The sequence below is a fragment of the Tursiops truncatus genome, chromosome 8 (assembly GCF_011762595.2).
Source record: "Tursiops truncatus isolate mTurTru1 chromosome 8, mTurTru1.mat.Y, whole genome shotgun sequence".
Classification (NCBI taxonomy): Eukaryota; Metazoa; Chordata; class Mammalia; order Artiodactyla; family Delphinidae; genus Tursiops; species Tursiops truncatus.
Genome location: NC_047041.1, coordinates 107583018 through 107605120, shown reverse-complemented (window position 1 = coordinate 107605120; position 22103 = coordinate 107583018). Strand labels below are relative to the sequence as shown.

The following is a 22103-nucleotide window of genomic DNA, read 5'->3' as shown; positions in this document are numbered from 1 at the left end:
AGATCCTTCCTCCTCTAGGCTCTTGTGTGCCACGGCCCCTCCCCAAGAGCAAACACACGTGGCTGCCGTGGGGAGAGGACAGCACCCTGCGTGGCCCAGGAGCTGGGCACGGGGCCAAGGCTTCCCGCTATATAATCCCCAGGGCCCCCAGGGGAGCGAGCGTCGTGCCCCACTCCCTCCTCGCCGCCAGCCCACCGCCGTGCCGGCCCTCAGGATGGGTGCCCAGAGCGGGTGCCGGGCCCTGGCCTGGGCCCTGGTGGTCCTGCCCTTGGTGCGGAAAGCAGGTAAGGCCTCAGCCCCTCACTCCATCTCGCCGGCCCCCGCAGGCCACTCGCCTGTGTGTCTCCTGCCGACACTGCACAGCGTGTCCTCCGTGGGGCCCTGCACGCGCCAGACTCCCGGCCCCCCCGGAGCGCCCAGCTGCGTTGGGAAAAGTTAGGTCCCCCTGGGGAAACTGAGGGTCTCAGCCTCCGGGATGGGGTTGGGGGGGCTCTGGGTGAGGAGACTGGGCTGGGGGTTCTCTCTGGTTCCCGTGAGGCCCCCAGAGCAGAGCGGGCAGGGGACGGCACAGCTGCCTGACGGCAGGGAGAGCAGCAGGGTTGCATCTCCCACACTCCGCCCTCTGGGCTGGCCCGGGGTCACGGCCATCACGGCAGCCCCATCCCAGCGCCGGCTCTGCTCCTGGAGCTATAACTGCCCTGCGGCCTTTCTCGTCCTCACCTGACTGCCGCCTGTCTGGCCCTGTGGCACTCCAAGCCGGGGAAGCACCGTGAGCCCTAACGCTTACTGTCAACACGAAAGATGCTGCCTGGGGCGGCCGGTGACACCCAGCTGGGCTGGCCTGGAGCCCTGGCCACCGGGGGCCACCCCTCCGTCCCCGGGCCCCATGGACTGCTCCGGCAGCCCCTCTACAGCACCTCAGCCCAAGCTCGGGGGTCTGGGCAGGTGGGCACCAGCCCGAGGCTCTCTCCCTCTGTGAAAGGGAGGTGCTGAAGGGGAGGGGGTTGTCTCCCAGAGCCCCTGCCCCAAGCCGCCTTTCTGGGAGGGCGAACTGGGCTGGGTGCGGGGTGGGGGGGGAATTTCCCATGGGAGCTCCCGGTGGGGGTCCCGCACGGTTTGGGTGGCCGGCCAGCCTGCCTCAGCTCCGGGGCAGCAGGCCTGCCGTCAGCCCACTCCCCTCCCTCTGGCTGGGGGCAAATCCCTGGGATGGGTCTGTGCTCCTGTCAGAAGGAGACGCGCGCCGTGGCGGGCATGGGCTGGGAGACGGAGCAGTGAGCCGTGGCTTGAAGCAAGACCTAGTTCCCTGCTCAGGAAGTGGGCCTGGGCAGCCTGGATGAAAACCAGGAATCCCAGCTGCTAGTCCCCCAGGGGCTCAGGGCCAGAAGCAACGTTCCCCTGGCCCTTGACCCCACTGGAAAATGCATTTCTCAGGGAGTCGAAAACTGTAAAAACAGGTACAAAGTTTATTACTAGAGACACAGCACAACCTGTGGGAGAGCTCACAGAGAAACAGTTTGTTTAGTTAAGACAGAAGCAAGGCAGAGATACCCTAATCCTAACCACTCACCTCCCCCAGAGAGAAAGGGTGTGGGCGCCCCCCCAAGGAGGAGGACCCCAGGAAAGAGGCGGTGAAGTCATTCATACAGGGCAGTTCTTCCGGGTCTCTGTTTACCTCTGGCCAATTATCCGGTTTCCCTTTCCACACCCTTAACCGCCCTAGGACCCTCCCCAACATGCGTGCGCAACCTTTAGCCAAGATGGATCCCAGCCCAGAGGCCTATGGGAGGCCTTGGCATCACCTATTAGGGGGTGGCGCCCCCTCCTTTTTGACCCCCAAGGAGCCTTTCTGCGCGTGTGCAGTGTCTCCCTTGCCCCAGGGATGGGAAATACGTGATCTCTTGATCTTTTCCTCAAACAAGGGTTAGCCCCTCTCTGCTCCTGCCACGACTGTTACCTTAAAGCATCCACCAGAAGCAAAGTCCAGCTTTTTACCCTGTTCCTGTTATTTCCATCTCCAAGTGCAGACGGGAGGCTGGATGTAGAGATCTAGCCTGGAGCCGATCTATCTCCTGCCTCAGATGGGTGTCCCCTGGGCTGAAGCCCCCTTAGGGGTGGGTGAGGGTGGGCCCTGCGTGGGGGGGCTTCCCATCAGGGCGATGTGCACCGGACTACAGCATGATGGGGTTGTCAACAGCAGGCATTTCTCTGGCCAAGCGCTGGACCCAGGCTCACTGGGCCGTCACCTGGCCCAAGGAGGGTGTGCCACGTGAGCCTGTCCGTGTGAAGCCCCCTGATTTCCCGACCATGGGGTGGGTACAACAGCAGACACACGCGGGAGGGGCCGCAGGTCGGGGGTCAGGGGCGGACGGGGGAGCAGCCACGCTTCTGGGAAACGCAGTCAACTAGGGCCCTTAGGAGGAGAGAGAAATCCCAGGCCAGTCCCTGTGGTTCCCATGTCGGTGTCCCAGACGGGAAAGTCGCACAGGGAGTGGAGGCTGGCATGGTAGCTGCGGGGCCGAGCCCCAGCGCCACCGGGGACATGGGGACCCCTGGGGCTGCCCCTCCCACTCCCGAAGAGGCGCCGGCTTCGGCCGAGCATGGAGACCCCCACAGACGTGATGAAGGAATTCGGAGGCGCTAGCCCGAGAGCGGGGTGCCCCAGCCTGAGCCTGAGACAGAGGGGTCTGGAGGGGGGCACAGTCCTGTCCATCAAGATTGTGGGGGCACCTGTGCCTGGTGGCGGGGGACACACAGGTGACCTGGGGAGCCGTGCCGGCACTGGGCCCCCCAGGCCTCCCACCTGCCACGGCTGGTAGTTCTACGGTGGAGCTGGCTCTGGTCTTGGGTTTCTGCTAAGTGACGCCCGGGAGCCTCCCCAGCCGTGTGTGTCCTTCTCCCCAACAAAGCCAGGCTTTGTCCTTCTCTGAGGGATGTGTGGATGGGGCCGAACGCTCTCCCTGGGGTGGCCTGGGGTCAGTGAGGCCAACAGCTTTTCCTGATTCCATTCTACCCTGAGCCACAGCGAGATGCGGTGCAGACGGGGAGGGCGGGTCAGCTCCCTGCCGAAGCTCCCATCCCGGCATCGGGTGCTGTTCACGTGGCCACCATCCTGCAGCCCTTGGAGACCAAGGGACAGGTGGCTGATGTCAGGCTTCTCATGGACTCTGGTTCCCTTTTCCCACAGAGACCCAGGGCAGCACGGAGCAGAGCTGGGCGAGTCAGGAGGCTACCATGAACGGTGAGAGGGTGGACAGTGGTAGAAAGGGCCCCACACGGAGCTGGCAGGGGATCTGGGTGGGGGGGGGGTGGACCCTTTGCCACATTAGCGACGTGCCACAGAGACCCTCCTGGATCCCATCGCCCACAGGACGGGACAGCGGAGGGGGTCTAAGAAAACAAAGGCACCGAGCAGACGGGCTCAGACGCTCACATGCACTCACACACGTGTGCACACACGTTCACACCCACACGTCTGTGCTTACATGAATGCCCACCCACTCACTCGCAGGCGTGGACACACTCACATGCTCACACACACACACAATCGGGGAAACACACAGACCTGGGCAGGAGCGTGTCCTGGGCAGATGGATAGGGTCCTGGAGGGGACAGCGTTAGTCCTGGGCTCCCTTGGCTGGGCCAGGGTTGGCCTGCGGCTCCCTGCTGCCCCGGGGTAGCCAGTGAGGAGGACGGCAGTCCTGGGAAGGGGTGTCCTGGCTGGTCCCTGCCCGGCCACGTTCGGGTGTGACCCGGCTCACTCTGCAGCCCGGCGTGTGACCTTCATCCCGCCCATCACTGGCTTCCCCACCATGAGCTGTAAGTGGTTGCCGCCCATTGCCCACAGGGGCGGGGGTGTTTGCCAGCCTCAGGGGGTGGTCATAGACCTGGGGATAAAGCTGGGACAGTGTGGGCAGCCGGGAAGCTGGAGCTTGGCTGGAGCCGGGCCTTGGGCGTGGCTGGGAGCCATCCCTGTAGATGGTTCTGCTGGGGGCTGACCCGGGTGCTGGTGTCGGAGGAATGGGAGAATCCGGAGCAGAGGGGAGTGAGGAAGGGCGCGGCAGCTCCCCACCCCGAAACCGGGGGCCTGGTCCCAGGGAAGGCTGCCCTCCCCCACCGCGCACTCCCCACAGCCCTGAACGCGGCGCACCGCGGGCGGGTGTGCAGCACGTGGGGCGACTTCCACTACAAGACCTTCGACGGCGACGTCTTCCGCTTCCCCGGGCTGTGCAACTACGTCTTCTCCGCGCACTGCGGTGCCGCCTACGAGGACTTCAACCTCCAGCTCCGCCGCGGCCTGGTGGGCTCCAGGCCCACGGTCACCCACATCACCCTCAAGACGCAGGGGCTGGTACTGGAGGTCTCCAACGGGTCCATCCTGGTCAACGGGAGGCGGTGAGCCTGCCCGGGTGTGGAGGGGCCAGGCTCCAGGGTGGGCTGGGCTCAGAGCTGGCGGGGAGGGCGCTGGACCCGTGGGAGCACCGAACTTTCTGGCCCAGGGAGGAGCTGCCCTACAGCCGCGCCGGCCTCCTGGTGGAGGAGAGCAGTGCCTACGTCAAGGTCAACATCCGGCTGATGCTAACCTTCACGTGGAACGGAGAGGACAGCGCCCTGGTGAGGCTGCCCACCCCGACGCCCTCCCCACCCAGGGGCAGCCCTGCGGGAGCTGGGTGGATGGGGGCTGAGGGCCCTGCGGGCCCGCAGAAGCTAGAGCTGCCCCTCCCCCGCCCCCAGCTGGAGCTGGACCCCAGGTATGCCAACCAGACCTGCGGCCTGTGCGGGGATTTCAACGGGCTCCCGGCCATCAACGAGTTCTATGCCCACAGTGAGTGCGCAGCAGGTGGCCGAGCCCGGGCTGCACGGTCCCAGGGAGGCTGGGGCGCAGGGTGGGGGCCTTGCCGGGACGCTGGGCAGGGAGCAAATCGGGGGGTGGCAACGCTTCCAGTGATGCCCCAGAGGGAAGTTTCGGGGGTCCTGAGCATGGGTGGGAGCTCTGCCCCCAGAGCCCCTCCGGGCCCCTGCATGGAGTGCCTCCTCTCTGCAGATGCCAGGCTGACCCCTCTGCAGTTTGGGAACCTGCAGAAGCTGGATGGGCCCACGGAGCAGTGCCAGGACCCCCTGCCCTCCCCAGCTGACAACTGCACAGATGAGGTGAGTGCCTGCCCGCGACCCCTGCAAATACGTGCCCCCCCAAACAGTCTCACCAAGAGGGGGCGCTCAGGAAGCCCAGAGCAAAAGCCCTTCCGACGTGCTGGGAGGACCCCACCTTTGGAAGTGGCCTAGCAGCTCCAGCATCCCCAAAACCAGCAGAATCCACGAGACTTAACTGGGGAACTGAAGCTAGTCAGGGGTGGGGGCTGAACAAGGGGGACGGTCAGCGACAGGTCGGCACTGACCCTGCTGGGGCTGGCTGACCGTGGGCACCTCCGCCTCCGCCTTCTCTGAGCCGCCTCCAGCATGGGGTCTGCACCCGTCCTGGGCACGCGCACCGTGGGCAGGTGTGTCCCGGAGCCCGGGGTGGGCGCAGGGAGTCCAGGGTCGTGGGTCACCAAGCAGAGCTCTGCACAGAGCAGTAGCAAGTTCTCAGTGGTTGAGCAGAAGGATGGGTGGCTGGCTGGAGGGAGGGATGGATGGATATGTGGATGGACAGATGGACAGAGGACTGGAAGGACAGATGGGTGGATGGAGGGAGGGAGGGATGAGAAGATGGATGCGTGATGGACGGTGGGCAAGCAGGTGGCTGGCTGGCCGGCTGGAACCTCAGGGAAAGGGGGCTTCCTGGCCTGGGGAAAGGCAGCAGGGCTGGGGTCCCCACCGATACCGCACAGAGGACAGAGCCTCCAGCCTCTGTCTCACCAGGAGGGCATCTGTCGCCACACCCTGCTGGGCCCAGCCTTTGCTCAGTGCCACAGGCTGGTGGATGCCGAGGTGTACGTGGCCACCTGCACCCAGGACCTGTGCCGCTGCCCCACCTGCCCATGTGCCACCTTCGTGGAGTACTCTCGCCAGTGTGCCCACGCCGGGGGACAGCCGCAGAGCTGGAGGGGCCCTGACCTCTGCCGTGAGTGCCCCCATGCACTGGGGAGGAGCCCAAGGCCCTGCACCCACACTGGGTCCCTGGGGAGAGTGTGAGGGAGGCGACCCTCAGGCAGGACACCTGGCACCTGGCTGGGGATCCGGGCAGGTGGAGCCCCTCGGGGGGCCCACGGTGAGAGGATGGGCAGGAGATCAGAGGGGAATATGAAAGGTCTGCGGGCCCCCGAGGGCCCAGAGGGAGGACCTGGCTTGGGCACACTGAGCTGGGCTCACCCCTGAACCCAGGTGGGGGCGGGGGGGCTGCCCCCGGAGGCTCGGGGCCCCACGCTCCTCTCCCCTTCCGCCTCACTCAGAAGATGGCTAGATGGGGCAAGACGCGCCCCTTTGGGGACCCTTGGTGGCACATGGAAGGCGGGAGCAGGGTGGCTTCCTGGGGCCAAGCCCTGTCCTTCTCCCCACAGCCCAGACGTGCCCCCTGAACATGCAATACCAGGAGTGCGGCTCACCCTGCGCGGACACCTGCTCCAACCCTGAGCGCTCCCAGCTCTGCGAGGACCACTGCGTCGACGGCTGCTTCTGCCCCCAAGGCAGGTCCTCCGGGCCCTTGGGGACCGCCCCCTATCTGGGCCTTTGTCCCCATCGGTCGCTGTGTTTCCAACGCCTGAGCCCAGCCTCCGCTGACCACTTGTGCCCCCCACCCCCCGCTGCTCCCCAGGCACGGTGATGGACGACGTCACCCACTCGGGCTGCCTGCCCCTGCGGCAGTGCCCCTGCATGCACGGCGGCCGCCCCTACGCCCCGGGGGCCTCCTTCGCCACCAGCTGCAGCTCCTGGTAGGTCCCCGGCCGGCCCCGCCCCTGCCCCGCATGGGGCTCACCTCCCCCTCACCGTGGCCCCTCTGTCGCGGCTCCCCCCCAGCACCTGCTCCGGGGGACTATGGCAGTGCCGGGACCTCCCGTGCCCGGGCATCTGCTCCGTCCAGGGCGGGTCCCACATCTCCACCTATGATGAGAAACTCTACGACGTGCACGGGGACTGCAACTATGTCCTGACCAAGGTGAGCCCCGCCTGCTGGGCCCTCCCGGGACCCTCCGTCCTCCCCCACCCCAGGAGGGGTTCCATGACGGCCACCCGAGCGGTGAAGTCCCCTGGGGTTCCATTCCCAGAGGAAGCTCACACTCATGGGGGCCAAGGGGCTCCCAGGTCTGGACAAGCTGCCCAGAGGTGACCAGGTGCCAGAGGCCCCCGACCCTGCAGGGCTTCCTGGGCACAGGGCACCACACACACACAGTCCCTCCCGCCCGGGGTGGGGGCTGGCCGACCCAGGACACGGGTGGGCTCTGTGCCGTCAGATCTGTGCAGGCAACGCCCTCACCGTGCTGGCCGAGCTGCGGAAGTGCGGCCTGACGGACAACGAGAACTGCCTCAGAACGGTGACGCTGTGGTTGAGCGGAGGCGACACGGTGAGGGCCCGGCTGGGGGCGGTGGCAGCGGCCCTCCGCGCGCGGGCCGGCCGGGCTCCGCCCCGCGCTGACCGCGGCCCCGCCTCCTCTCCCCAGACCATCCAGGTCCAGGCCAACGGCGGGGTGTTCGTGAACTCCATCTACACGCAGCTGCCCGCGGCAGTGGGTACGCGGCCCCCAGGCGGGACCTCTAGGAGGCGCCACCGAGCCAGCTCTCTGTGGCCTTGGGAGTCCCGGAAAGGCCCCGGGCTGGGTTCCCACCTGCAAGGTGGGGCTGTCACGGGCCTCATCTGTGACTCCGTGGGGACCCGTGTGGCGCATACGCGGTGCCTGGCCTCACAGCAGCGTCAGCGGTCACGGCCCGAGCACACATGCGAGCTCCTGCCCAGCTCCCGGGCCCTGGAGGGGCGGCCGGGGCTCCTGCCGGGCAGCCCCCCGAGCCCTCGGCCCAGGCCTGGCTGGTCAGCACGGCGGCCGCTGACTGTCCCCCCCCAACCCGCAGCCAACGTCACCGTCTTCAGGCCGTCATCCTTCTTCATCCTGGTGCAGACGGGCCTCGGGCTGCAGCTGCAGGTGCAGCTGGTGCCCCTCATGCAGGTGTTCCTCAGGCTGGACCCCTCCTACCAGGGCCAGATGTGCGGTGAGGCCAGCGGTGGGCTTGGGGGGCTGGGGGCGGGGCGGTGGGGGGGAGCGGGGGGTGGGCAGTCAGGCCAGAGGCGGGGACTGGGGAGTCAGGGGTTCCCCGGGCGCAGCAGGGACCCCGGCCCCGGAAGGCGGGCCGGGAGGATGGAGAGCAGGACACGCTGCCCTCACAGCAGGTTTCATGTGGGGGCTGCCTGTCCCCCCACCAGGGCTCATCTGCAGATGGCTTTGGAACCAACATCCTGGGATGGGGCTCTCCGGCGGGGCCACGGTGTGGTGGTGCCTGTAGGACCCGCAGGCTCCTGGGAGCCTGGGCCGAGCTGGGCGGCCCGCTGATGCCCACCCCCCCGCCCCCAGGCCTGTGCGGGAACTTCAACCAGAACCAGGCCGACGACTTCCGGACCATCAGCGGTGTGGTGGAGGGCACGGCCGCCGCCTTCGCCAACAGCTGGAAGACCCAGGCCGCCTGCCCCAACGTCAAGAACAGCTTTGAGGACCCCTGCTCCCTCAGCGTGGAGAACGGTATCCCCAGCCTGGGGGTGGGGGGGCCTCGGGTTACCCTGCGGCCGGGCCTGGGAGCTGCCCGTCTGTCTCACCCGGGCTCCAGGGTGGCCGGGGCTGGGGGGTGAGCGGGGCGGGGTGCGGGGTCACCGACAGGCTGCAGGCCCACCCCCGGGGGGGCGCCCGCTGCCCTGTGAGCTGGGCCCACGCGGCGCGGCTGGCGAGCCCCCAGTTCCGGTTCGGTTCCCCCAGCGGAGCGGCCCCCACAGGGCCTGCGTATGCCGAGTGGAGGCTGGGCGGGTGGGCAGGTGCAGGGGAGGAGGTGTGGGAGGAACGCCAGTGACCGCTGAGCTGCGCCCGCGACGGTCCGCGTGCCTGCCCTCCCCAGAGAACTACGCCCGGCGCTGGTGCTCTGTGCTGACCGACCCTGCTGGGGCCTTCTCGTCCTGCCACTCTGTTATCAGTCCTGGGCCCTTCCACTCGGTGAGACCCCCGGCCAGCCCCTGGGTGGGGTGGGGTGCTGGGGGCAGGACATACCCCACTCCCGGCTCCCTCTCTCAGCACCGCCCACACCTCCGTGGCCGAGGGGCATCCCACTCTAGGGACATGGCCACTGCTGGTGTGTTCGGTGCCTGGGGCGGCCATACCAAAGGGCCACAGACTGGGGGGCTGACAGCCGGAGGCATCTACCCACTGCCCAGGTCCTGGAGCCTGGAGGTTAAGATCATGGTGCTGGCAGACGGTCCCCCGGGGGTCATTCCTGCCTCTCCTGCTTCTGGGGGCCACGACACTGCATCACTGCAGCCTCTGCCTCGTGCCCTCCTCCTTGTGTGTCTGGGTTCAAAGCTCTCCCATAAGGACACCAGGTGTGTGGGTCCAGGCCCACCCTAATGACCTCATCCTAACTTTGTCACATCTGCAAAGACCCCGTTTCCAACAGGGCCACGTTCACAGGCCCTGGGGTCCTGACGTGGACACACCCTTTGGGGGGACACAACTCGACCCGACAGTTGGCTCACAGGCCGGTTCTCTGGAAGCCAAAGCCCTAACGCTCAGTGACTCCAGCCCCCGGGAGTGTGTGTCCACAGCTGGAAGACCCAGGCCCACTTTGGGGGGCTGTACCCCCTGCCAGCACCCTCCCGGCCAACTCACCTCCAGACATCTCCGGCCTTCAGTCTCCCCCCACATGCAGCTCAGCCAATGACGGACCTAGAACTCAAGCTGAGCCCTGTTCTGGTCCCGCAGAGACCCCTCCCTTGGACCCTGTCCTCAGCCGGGCCTGGCCTGGCCTCTCCCATCCCTCAGAGCAGCATGTTCCCACCCGCCCCCCCCACTGTGGCCTTACACCAAGCTCCCCGCGGGAGGCCCCGCTGCCCTCTGTCTCCTGGCCCAGACAGGGGTCCCAGGAAGGATGGACACGGAGAGAAGGGTCCCTGGTGGGCTGGGGTCCCTGACGTCCCAATGCCCCCCCAGAACTGCATGTTTGATACCTGCAACTGTGAGAAGAGTGAGGACTGCATGTGCGCGGCCCTGTCCTCCTACGTGCGGGCCTGCGCCGCCCGGGGCGTGCTGCTCGTCGGCTGGCGGGACGGCGTGTGCAGTGAGTGTCCGCCAGCCGGCTTGATGGGGCACAGGGTGGGGATGCGGGGGGACCGGAGACCCTGGGGCGCACCCCACCACCTGTCCTCAGCGAGAGCCTTAGGCCTCCCCACCCCAGCCGGCGGGGAGGCCGAGTCTCGGGCTGCTCCAGCCCCAGCTTGGATGTGGTCAGGCGGGGCTGGACGGGCTGCCCGGCTACTGACCTGTATGTAACCTGCCGGCCCCCAGACAAGTACATGAGCAGCTGCCCCAAGACCCAGAGCTACGCCTATGTGGTGGACAGCTGCCAGCCCACCTGCCGCTCCCTAAGCCAGGCCGATGTCACCTGCGACGTGGCCTTCGTGCCCGTGGACGGCTGCACCTGCCCCTCGGGCACCTTCCTGGATGACACCGGTGGCTGCGTGCCTGCCGAGGCCTGCCCCTGCTACTCGCATGGCTCTGTGCTGGCTCCAGGGGAGGTCCTGCACGACAACGGCGTGGTGTGGTGAGGCCCCTCCCCGCTGTCACCCCCTCCCCGATGTCATGCCCCCCAACCCGCCTGCTCCACACACAAAGATCTCCGTGCCTCCCCCAGGGGACTTTAAAACACAGAGGACGCCCTGGGGAGGGAAGTTCAGCCCCGTGCACCCCATAGCCGTTCTGAGAGGGACCCCTCCTCTGGCCCGGGAAGGTGTTCCAAGGGTCTGAGGCCCGTGGGGGTCACGGCGTGTGCCCTGGAGGGCCCACCTGGGTGCACCCCTGTCCTGGCCTCCCCCACCCCCTCCCGCCCGACTCCAGGTACCGTCCTGGCACCTCTGCTCATTCACTCAGTGCGTTCGCGGGGATCTGGGGCCCTCACCGTACCCCGGAGCAGGCGCCTCCCTCCCCTCATGACAAGGCCCGGGGGCCCAGCCGGCCGAGAGCTGGGTGAGGTCTGTGGGGCAGCGGGCGGCTGCCCAGACCGGCCATCGTTCTCATCTCTTGTAGTTCATGTGTGAGCGGGAAGCTGAGCTGCCTGGGAGCCGTGGAGCAGAGCACAGGTTCTACCCACCCCCGCCCCGGGCCTCCCCCCGTCAGGGCCCCGCACCACCCCCCGACGACCAAGGGGAGGGGCTGCTGCCGGGCCGGGCGGCCCACCCAGCGTGGTCTCCTCCTCAGGGTGCGTGGCCCCCATGCTGTTCCTGGACTGTAGCAACGCCTCCGCGGACACGCCCGGGGCCGAGTGTGTGCGGAGCTGCCACGCGCTGGATGTGGACTGTGTGAGTCAGCTGGGAGGGCACGGCAGTGCTGCCCGGGGCCAGGGGTGGGGGGCAGCGTCCCCTGCCCCTTGGTGTCCCCGAGCCGAGCCGGACGAGCCGCTGATGGGCGTCTGCCTGTCCACAGTTCAGCACGCGCTGCGTGTCGGGCTGCGTCTGCCCCGCGGGGCTGTTGGCCGATGGGAGCGGGGGCTGTGTGGCCGAGGAGGACTGCCCCTGCCTGCACAACGAGGCCGCCTACAAGCCTGGGGATACCATCAGGGTCGACTGTAACACCTGGTGTGTGGAGGGGCCGCGGAGGGGGTGGTGTGGGCGGAGGCCACGGGGGCAGCGGCCCGAGCGGGCCTCGGTCAGGATGTCCTTGGCAGGAGGCCGGAGAGGAGCTGAGGCCTGGAAGGCCCTGGGTGGCCCGTTCGTCCTCTGGAAGGTGCCCAGGGACTGGCCGCCTCTGCCCAGCAGACGGCAGGGCCGGTTGAAGCTGCCCTCAGGGCCGTGGGCCCTGCACCCCAGGCGCCAAGGGTTAGGGGAGCCTGCAGACAGGAGCCCAACTCGGGGGTGGGGTGTCAGATCCCGCGTGCCCCGAGCTCCCTGCTCCATTTAACCCCTCCAGCCTGGGGAGGGGCACACCGCACCCCTGTTTTATGGAAAAGGCACTGTGTCCTCGTCCTTGTCAGTCGTGACGGGCTCGGCCGCGGCTGCCTGGTGAGGTGGTCTCCTGGCCCGGCCCCCTGAGCAGGGCATCACCTCCCCTCCCCTGCAGCACCTGCAGGGGCCGCAGGTGGGAGTGCAGCCGCCGGCCCTGCCTGGGCACCTGCGTGGCCTACGGGGACGGCCACTTCATCACCTTTGATGGCGAGCGCTACAGCTTTGAGGGGAGCTGTGAGTACACGCTGGCCCAGGTACGCGGCCCCCCTCCCTCGGCCAGCACATGCTGGCCCAGGTACACGGCCCCTCGCCCGCCCCCGGCCAGCGAGGGACCACGTCCCTCTCCTCCCCCTCCCAGGACTACTGTGCGGGCAACGACGCCAGCAACGGGAGCTTCCGCATCGTCACCGAGAACGTCCCCTGCGGGACCACAGGCGTCACCTGCTCCAAGGCCATCAAGATCTTCCTGGAGGTAGGGGCACCTGGGGACCATCTCCCTCCCTCTGCAGCCCCGTTGGAGCCCCAGCCGGGGCCCCTGGACCTCCAGCTGTGGCCTCGGGTCTCAGGGCCGCAGTAACAGCCACAGCCCGGGGACTTGCAACCTGAGAAGTTAATTCTCTCATGGTTCTGAGGCCAGGCTCCTGCCACAGGCTCCAGGCGAGGGTCCTTCCTGCCTCATCCAGATCCTGGGGGCTCCTGGCTTGTGACTGTGTCCCCCCCGATCTCTGCTCTGTCGTCACACGGCCCCTTCTCTGTGTCCTTTTCCCCTGTCTGACCTGGTAGCAACCCCCGTCCCTGGATCTGGGCCCTCCCTAAATCCACGACGGTCTCACCTCCAGATCCTTCACTTCATCACATCTGCAAAGACCCTTTTTCCAAATCAGGGCACATTTGCGGATTCTGGCGGTTAGAACTCGACGTGTCTTTTTGGGGGGCCTTCGTTCAGCCCCCCACACCTGGGGTGACCAGTTCTAGCAGAGGGTGGTCAGAGTTCACAGTGCAGAGAGCAGAGCTGCTGACTGGGGGCCGCTTCCCACCCACCCCAAAGGTGGGGAGAGGCGTGAGGAAGGCAGCAGAAGCGTGGGCGGCAGGCCCGAGATGGGGCCGGCTGGCCTCCTGCAGCTCCTGTGCCCTCCGCCCCACTCTGCTTGCCCACAGCTCCCAACTTCCCACACACCTCTGCGGGCTCCCAGGCTCTCACCTCAAGTTCGCAGACAGTGTCAGGAGTCCGGCTCATTCCTAACGCCAGCCCCATGCATTGGGACCCTGAGTACCCACAGAGCCCCTGTCCTGGGCCACGGGGGAAGGGGGCTCCGGCCCCAAAGCTGGCCCCTCAGCTCCCTGCAGCCGCCGCCTCCCCGTGCCCCTCTGCAGAACTATGAGCTGATCCTCCACGAGGGTTCCTACAAGGTGGTGCAGAGGGGGCCAGGCGGAGACCTGCCCTACAAGATCCGTTACATGGGCATCTACCTGGCCGTCGAGACCCGCAGTGGCGTGGTCGTGTCCTGGGACCGGAAGACCAGCGTGTTTATTCGGCTGCACCAGGAGTACAAGGTCGGGGTGGCAGGCTGCGGGACCCCCTTGGGGAGGGACAGAGCTCTTGCTCCTAGACCTGGCCCAGCAGTGCAGTCTGGCAGCTGACGGACTGCTGAGGGCTGGAGAGGCCATGCACAATGTCCGCTTCCCAAAGGGGCATGTTGAGACCAAACCGACCAGTGGGCGTGTCAGTCCTGGTTGGAAAGCGCTCGTGGCTCCCTGGTCTCTGCACTCAGCTGTTCCATGCCCGCTGGGCTAAGGTTCTATAGGGGAGCAGGTGCCTGCCTGCCTGTCTGCCTGCCTTTCTGTCCACCTGCTTACCTGTCTACCTGCCCACCTGCCTGCCCACCTGTCCGCCTGCCCACCTGTCCACCGGCCTGCCTGCCTGTCCATCTGCCCCACTGTCTACCTGCCCACCTGCCTACCTGTCCACCTACCTACCTGTCCACCTGCTTACCTGTCTACCTGCCCACCTGCCTATCCACCTGCCCACCTGTCTACCTACCCACCTGCCTATCCACCTGCCCACCTGCCTGCCCACCTGTTTACCTGTCCACCTGCCCACCTGCCTGTCCACTTGCCTACCTTTCTACCTGTCTACCTGCCCACCTATCCGCCTGTCCACCTGCCTATCCACCTGCCCACCTGCCTTCCTGCCCACTGCAGGACTCCTCGTGCACCCCGCCTTCCTGAAAGTTCACTGGGTGCTGCCTGGGGGAATAGGGTGGCCTGCAGTCACGCCTCCCAGGCCAGGCTCTGTGCTGCTCCCTCAGGCCACCCCATGCAGCCCCACCCTGTGCCCATCTCTGCGTCCATCTGCAGGGGAGGGTCTGCGGGCTGTGCGGGAACTTTGACGACAACGCCCTCAACGACTTCACCACGCGGAGCCAGTCCGTGGTGGGCGACGTGCTGGAGTTCGGCAACAGCTGGAAATTCTCCCCGTCCTGCCCGGACGCCCAGGCCCCCAGGGACCCCTGCACCGCCAACCCGTACCGCAAGTCCTGGGCCCAGAAGCAGTGCAGCATCATCAACAGCGCCACCTTCAGCGCCTGCCATTCTCAGGTGGGCCAAGCGGGTGCTGGGGCTGCCTCCTTCCCTCCTGGAGGGACCTGGGTCTGGCCCAGGCCTGTCCTCCGAAGACGGCCTTGACCCTGACCATTGTACACGGCACACTGTGTGGACCTCCCACCAGGCAGGTGCCCACGTCCCCAGTCCTGCTCTGCTTTCCCTGATGGCACTCAGCCTCATCCCCTGGAAACGGGGCTGCGAGCCACCCAGGGAGGACCTCAATGTCACCTCTCGGTCCTCCCCCACATTCCCTGAGCCGCCAGCCCCCAGCACGGACAGAAACCTCAGGGGGCCTCAGCCCAGCCGGGCCCCACGGAAGCGGAGCATTGCCACGGCCTGAGAGCCTTCCCCGAAGCCCTTCCTGCTACTTAACAAGGACCGCAGGGCCCACTCACCGGCTCGGTCTCGTGATCCGGGACTCGCGGGTGCCGAGCAGGCGGCGTAGTGGGACCGGTCCGCGGCTGACGCTGGCCAGCCTGCGTGAGGCCTCGCGTCCCGCCGGGCTCGCAGCCCCCGCCCGCACCCCGGGTGCCCTGCCCGCTGGCTCAGAAAGTCCTTTGTGCACCTGACACAGCAGTCTCCACCTCAGACGGTGCCGCCCGTGGTGGCAGATGCGAGACATGGTGGCCCTGGTCTCTGCCACCCGGGAGGGAGGAGCGGGGGGCACCCCCTCACCCTGAGGAGACAGCACCCCGTTTGCCAGGACAGGTCACAGCACGGTCACAGGGAGGGCTGGCCTACAGCTGAGTGAGTGGCGGAGCAGAGGCGAGGGAGGAGGGGTGGGTGCCCAGGTGGGCGCGCCGCAGACGGCAGGTGGGGGGTTGCCGGCTGCCCAGGGGCCGGGGACTGGCTCTTCTCACTGAGCAGACCCCACCCCCCAGGTCGACTCCACCAGGTACTACGAGGCCTGCGTGAGCGACGCGTGCGCCTGCGACTCGGGGGGCGACTGCGAGTGTTTCTGCACGGCCGTGGCCGCCTACGCCCAGGCCTGCCGCGACGCGGGTGTGTGCGTGTCCTGGCGGACCCCGGACATCTGCCGTGAGTCGGGCTCTGTCCATGGTGGCGGCATGAGGTGCAGCTGCACCAGCTCTGGGGCCTGACGGGCACGCATGCACACACAGGGACACGTGACACGTGTGTACTACACGCATGTGCTCACGTTCGTGTGCGTACAAACCAGACAGACAGGCTCCCCAAATGGGATGGCTCAGCGGGGGACAGGAATTTGGGGGGCAGGCCCTGAGACCCCTCGGACCTGGGAGGAGTGAGGTGACGGGGCCCGGCGGGCGCCCACAGCCTCTCTCCCCCTCGCTCAGCCCTGTTCTGCGACTACTACAACCCCCAAGGGGAGTGCGAGTGGCACTACCAGCCCTGCGGGGCCCCCTGCCTGAGGACCTGCCGGAATCCCCGCGGGCACTGCCTGATGGACCTGCCAGGCCTGGAAGGTGAGGGCAGGCTGTTCCGGGAGGCCATGCCTCGTCACCCCAGCACAGCGTGCAGGCAGTGGGGCAAGGCGGCTCCTGCCTCCCCATGCCCACCCTCGGGACGGGGGGACAGAGATGGGTGGCAGCCGGGGCAGCCCCACCGCCTGGCCTCAGAGGGGAGTGTTCTCCCTGCCCTGTGCCCGCCCCAGGTTGCTACCCCAAGTGCCCACCCAGCAAGCCGTTCTTCAATGAGGACCAGATGAAGTGCGCGGCCCAGTGTGAGGGCTGCTACGACGAGGATGGAAACTACTATGATGCCGGCGCCAGGGTCCCCACGGCGGAGAACTGCCGGAGCTGGTGAGCCAGTGGCGGAGCGGGGGTGGGGTCTGGGAGGACAGGAAGCAGGGCCGGGCGCACACAGTAAGGCCTGCGCCCTGCTGGTCCTCAGCTCTTCTCTCTCTCCCTCCCAGCGACTGCACCTCCAGAGGCCTCCAGTGCACATACAGCCCCGCGGGTAAGCGGGGGCCTGTTGGTTTGAGGGATGGGGGCTGGGGGCTCTGAATGAGCCCCGCACCTGTCCGTCTCCAGCCTGTACGTGCGCCTACGAGGGCAGAACCTATGCCTACGGAGACGTCATCTACAACACGACGGATGGGCTGGGCGCCTGCCTGATTGCCATCTGCAGAGACAATGGAACCATCGTCCGAAAGACCGAGGAGTGTCCCGGAACCACGCCCACAATGCCCTTCACCTTCACCAGCACTGCGGCTCCGCCCTCCACCACGGGTAAGCCTGGCAGACACACCACTGGTCCTGCCTCACTCACCAGAGCCCCTGACCCCGGTGATGGTCTGGGTGCCAAGGGAGAACCCAGTGGGCACCTGGTACAGGTGTCCTGGGTGCAAAGGATGGCCCGGGGCCAACGCTGGGGCAAGGGGACATGAGTCACCTCTCCTCTGGGCTGGCGAGGACGCAGAGGAGGCTGATGGGGACCCCGGCACCCCACCCACAGGCTCGGTCCCCACACCCTCCACCGTGTGCGTGCGGGAGCATTGCCGCTGGTCCGACTGGTACGACAGTGGACATCCAGAGCCGGGCATGGAAGGGGGCGACTTCGAGACATTCGAGAACCTGAGGCAGAGGGGCTACCAGTTCTGCCCGGCCCCAGCGCATGTCGAGTGCCGGGCCCAGCAGTTCCCGGATATGCCTTTGGAGAAGCTGGGTCAGAAGGTGGAGTGTGGCCAGGCCCGGGGGCTGACCTGCCTCAACAGTGAGCAGAACCCCCCGCTCTGCCACAACTACGAGCTGAGGGTCCTCTGCTGCGACTACGTGCCCTGCAGCACCAGCCTGGCCCCGGGCACCAGCCAGCGGCCATCCTCCCAGCCCCTGCCCACCTCCACCCAGACCACACCCACCAGAGGAACCTCCCTCCTGTCCACGGTGGCCTCCACCTCACAGACCCCAACCGCCAAGTCTGCCTCAACTGTGACCCAAGTGGGCAGCAACTCTGTGGTCCTGGCCACCACCTCTGTGGTCCTGGCCACCACCACCTGTGAGCCCCGCTGCCAGTGGACAGAGTGGTTTGACGAGGACTACCCCAAGTCCGAAGAGGCCGGAGGGGACGTCGAGTCCTACGACAAGATCAGGCGTGCGGGAGGGGCCGTGTGCGAGCAGCCCCAGGGCATAGAGTGCCAGGCCGAAAACTTCCCCAACGTGAGGCTGGGGGAGCTGAATCAGCGCGTACACTGTGACGTCAGCTTCGGCCTGGTCTGCAGGAACGACGAGCAGGTGGGCCTGTTCAAGATGTGCTACAACTACAAAATCCGCGTGCTGTGCTGTGGGTACAGCCACTGCGGGGAGCCCACGCCCCCCACCACCACTGCCACCGCATCCACTGCCACAGCCACCACTGCCACAGCCACCACTGTGGCCACCTCTACAGCCACCACTGCCACAGCCACCACTGCCACAGCCCCCACTGCGGCCACCTCCACAGCCACCACTGCCACAGCCCCCACGGCCAGCACCTCCACTGCCACAGCCACCACTGCCACCACCTCTACAGCCCCCACTGCCACAGCCACCACGGCCACAGCCACCACTGCGGCCACCTCTACAGCCACCACTGCCACAGCCCCCACGGCCAGCACCTCCACTGCCACAGCCACCACTGCCACAGCCCCCACTGCCACAGCCACCACTGCCACCACCTCTACAGCCCCCACTGCCACAACCCCCACGGCCAGCACCTCCACTGCCACAGCCCCCACTGCCACCACCTCCACTGCCAGCACTCCCACTGCCACCACCTCCACTGCCACAGCCCCCACTGCCACCGCACCCACTGCCACAGCCCCCACTGCCACCTCTACAGCCCCCACTGCCACCACCTCCACTGCCAGCACTCCCACTGCCACCACCTCCACTGCCACAGCCCCCACGGCCACCACCTCCACTGCCACAGCCACCACTGTGGCCACCGCTACAGTCACCACTGCAGCCACCGCCACTGCTGCTACTGCCACAGTGGCCACCTCTGCTACCACAGCCCCCACGGCCACCACCTCCACTGCCACAGCCACCACTGTGGCCACCTCTACAGCCACCACTGCTGCCACCTCCACTGCCACAGCCCCCACTGCCACCGCATCCACTGCCACAGCCCCCACTGCCACCACATCCACTGCCACCACCTCCACTGCCACAACCCCCACGACCACCACCTCCACTGCCACAGCCCACACTGCCACCACATCCACTGCCACCACTGTGGCCACCTCTACAGCCCCCACTGCCACCACCTCCACTGCCACAGGCCCCACTGCCACCTCTACAGCTCCCACTGCCACAGCCCCTACGGCCATCACCTCCACTGCCACAGCCACCACTGTGGCCACCTCTACAGCTCTCACTGCCACCACCTCCACTGCCACAGGCCCCACTGCCACCACATCCACTGCCACAGCCCCCACTATCACCACATCCACTGCCACAGCCCCCAGTGCCACCACATCCACTATCACAGCCACCACTGTGACCACCTCTACAGCTCCCACTGCCACCACCTCCACTGCCACAGGCCCCACTGCCATTACATCCACTGCCATAGCCCCCACTCCCACCTCTACAGCTCCCACTGCCACAGCTCCCACTGCCACTGCAACCACTGCTACAGTCACCACTGTGGCCACCTCTACAGCCCCCACTGCCACCACATCCACTGCTACAGCCCCTACTGCCACCACATCCACTACCACCACCTCCACTGCCACAGCTCCCACGACCACCACCTCCACTGCCACAGCCCCCACGGCCAGCACCTCCACTGCCACAGCCCCCACGACCACCACCTCCACGGGCCCACTGTCCACCTCACACCCTGAGACCAGCACGTCGGGAATCCCGGTGCCGACAGCCACCACCACCTGTGAGCCCCGCTGCCAGTGGACAGAGTGGTTTGACGAGGACTACCCCAAGTCCGAAGAGGCCGGAGGGGACGTCGAGTCCTACGACAAGATCAGGCGTGCGGGAGGGGCCGTGTGCGAGCAGCCCCAGGGCATAGAGTGCCAGGCCGAAAACTTCCCCAACGTGAGGCTGGAGGAGCTGAATCAGCGCGTGCACTGTGACGTCAGCTTCGGCCTGGTCTGCAGGAACGACGAGCAGGTGGGCCTGTTCAAGATGTGCTACAACTACAAAATCCGCGTGCTGTGCTGTGGGTACAGCCACTGCGGGGAGCCCACGCCCCCCACCACTACTGCCACCGCATCCACTGCCACAGCCACCACTGCCACAGCCCCCACTGCCACAGCCCCCACTGTGGCCACCTCTACAGCCACCACTGCCACAGCCCCCACGGCCAGCACCTCCACTGCCACAGCCCCCACGGCCACCACCTCCACTGCCACAGCCACCACTGTGGCCACCTCTACAGCTCCCACTGCCACCGCAACCACTGCCACAGCCCCCACGGCCACCACCTCCACTGCCACAGCCCCCACGGCCAGCACCTCCACTGCCACAGCCCCCACGGCCACCACCTCCACTGCTACAGTCACCACTGCCACCTCTACAGCTCCCACTGCCACCATATCCACTGTCACAGCCCCCACTGCCACAGCCCCCACTGTGGCCACCTCTACAGCTCCCACTGCCACTGCAACCACTGCCACAGCCCCCACTGTGGCCACCTCTACAGCCACCACTGCCACAGCCCCCACGGCCACCACCTCCACTGCCACAGCCACCACTGTGGCCACCTCTACAGCCACCACTGCCACAGCCACCACTGCCACAGCCCCCACGGCCACCACCTCCACTGTCACCGCATCCACTGCCACAGCCCCCACGGCCACAGCCCCCACTGCGGCCACCTCTACAGCCACCACTGCCACAGCCCCCATGGCCAGCACCTCCACTGCCACAGCCACCACTGCCACCACCTCTACAGCCCCCACCGCCACAGCCACCACGGCCACAGCCACCACTGCGGCCACCTCTACAGCCACCACTGCCACAGCCCCCACGGCCAGCACCTCCACTGCCACAGCCCCCACGGCCACCACCTCCACTGCCACAGCCACCACTGTGGCCACCTCTACAGCTCCCACTGCCACCGCAACCACTGCCACAGCCCCCACGGCCACCACCTCCACTGCCACAGCCACCACTGTGGCCACCTCTACAGCCACCACTGCCACAGCCCCCACGGCCAGCACCTCCACTGCCACAGCCCCCACGGCCACCACCTCCACTGCCACAGCCACCACTGTGGCCACCTCTACAGCTCCCACTGCCACCGCAACCACTGCCACAGCCCCCACGGCCACCACCTCCACTGCCACAGCCCCCACGGCCAGCACCTCCACTGCCACAGCCCCCACGGCCACCACCTCCACTGCTACAGTCACCACTGCCACCTCTACAGCTCCCACTGCCACCATATCCACTGTCACAGCCCCCACTGCCACAGCCCCCACTGTGGCCACCTCTACAGCTCCCACTGCCACCGCAACCACTGCCACAGCCCCCACTGTGGCCACCTCTACAGCTCCCACTGCCACCACCTCCACTGCCACAGGCCCCACTGCCATTACATCCACTGCCATAGCCCCCACTCCCACCTCCTCAGCTCCCACTGCCACAGCTCCCACTGCCACTGCAACAACTGCTACAGTCACCACTGTGGCCACCTCTACAGCCCCCACTGCCACCACATCCACTGCTACAGCCCCTACTGCCACCACATCCACTACCACCACCTCCACTGCCACAGCTCCCACGACCACCACCTCCACTGCCACAGCCCCCACTGCCACCACCTCCACTGCCACAGCCCCCACGACCACCACCTCCACGGGCCCACTGTCCACCTCACACCCTGAGACCAGCACGTCGGGAATCCCGGTGCCGACAGCCACCACCACCTGTGAGCCCCGCTGCCAGTGGACAGAGTGGTTTGACGAGGACTACCCCAAGTCCGAAGAGGCCGGAGGGGACGTCGAGTCCTACGACAAGATCAGGCGTGCGGGAGGGGCCGTGTGTGAGCAGCCCCAGGGCATAGAGTGCCAGGCCGAAAACTTCCCCAACGTGAGGCTGGAGGAGCTGAATCAGCGCGTGCACTGTGACGTCAGCTTCGGCCTGGTCTGCAGGAACGACGAGCAGGTGGGCCTGTTCAAGATGTGCTACAACTACAAAATCCGCGTGCTGTGCTGTGGGTACAGCCACTGCGGGGAGCCCACGCCCCCCACCACCACTGCCACCGCATCCACTGCCACAGCCACCACTGCCACAGCCCCCACTGCCACAGCCCCCACTGTGGCCACCTCTACAGCCACCACTGCCACAGCCCCCACGGCCACCACATCCACTGGCACAGCCACCACTGTGGCCACCTCTACAGCCACCACTGCCACAGCCACCACTGTGGCCACCTCTACAGCCACCACTGCCACAGCCCC

The 22103-nt window shown here is 67.0% G+C and overlaps 1 protein-coding gene across 1 annotated transcript in view; it reads left to right on the top strand.

Moving 5' to 3' along the window:
• The first annotated feature begins 214 nt into the window (after positions 1-214).
• LOC101320006 (mucin-5B) overlaps positions 215-22103 on the top strand; it is a 33167-nt gene continuing 11278 nt past the window's right edge. Inside the window, exons 1-38 of the mRNA XM_073809457.1 lie at positions 215-284; positions 3185-3238; positions 3766-3816; positions 4131-4392; positions 4497-4611; positions 4732-4822; positions 5042-5148; positions 5857-6058; positions 6495-6620; positions 6749-6866; positions 6952-7090; positions 7386-7496; positions 7593-7662; positions 7999-8136; positions 8496-8660; positions 9028-9122; positions 10113-10239; positions 10467-10722; positions 11205-11257; positions 11376-11476; positions 11601-11752; positions 12234-12372; positions 12477-12590; positions 13493-13672; positions 14477-14716; positions 15604-15760; positions 16039-16167; positions 16356-16503; positions 16617-16660; positions 16735-16932; positions 17159-18165; positions 18574-18732; positions 18962-19035; positions 19149-19254; positions 19531-19962; positions 20078-20091; positions 20198-20670; positions 21479-22093. Coding sequence (XP_073665558.1) covers positions 215-284; positions 3185-3238; positions 3766-3816; positions 4131-4392; positions 4497-4611; positions 4732-4822; positions 5042-5148; positions 5857-6058; positions 6495-6620; positions 6749-6866; positions 6952-7090; positions 7386-7496; positions 7593-7662; positions 7999-8136; positions 8496-8660; positions 9028-9122; positions 10113-10239; positions 10467-10722; positions 11205-11257; positions 11376-11476; positions 11601-11752; positions 12234-12372; positions 12477-12590; positions 13493-13672; positions 14477-14716; positions 15604-15760; positions 16039-16167; positions 16356-16503; positions 16617-16660; positions 16735-16932; positions 17159-18165; positions 18574-18732; positions 18962-19035; positions 19149-19254; positions 19531-19962; positions 20078-20091; positions 20198-20670; positions 21479-22093 — 6832 coding nt within the window. The remainder of the gene's footprint in view (positions 285-3184; positions 3239-3765; positions 3817-4130; positions 4393-4496; positions 4612-4731; positions 4823-5041; positions 5149-5856; positions 6059-6494; positions 6621-6748; positions 6867-6951; positions 7091-7385; positions 7497-7592; positions 7663-7998; positions 8137-8495; positions 8661-9027; positions 9123-10112; positions 10240-10466; positions 10723-11204; positions 11258-11375; positions 11477-11600; positions 11753-12233; positions 12373-12476; positions 12591-13492; positions 13673-14476; positions 14717-15603; positions 15761-16038; positions 16168-16355; positions 16504-16616; positions 16661-16734; positions 16933-17158; positions 18166-18573; positions 18733-18961; positions 19036-19148; positions 19255-19530; positions 19963-20077; positions 20092-20197; positions 20671-21478; positions 22094-22103) is intronic.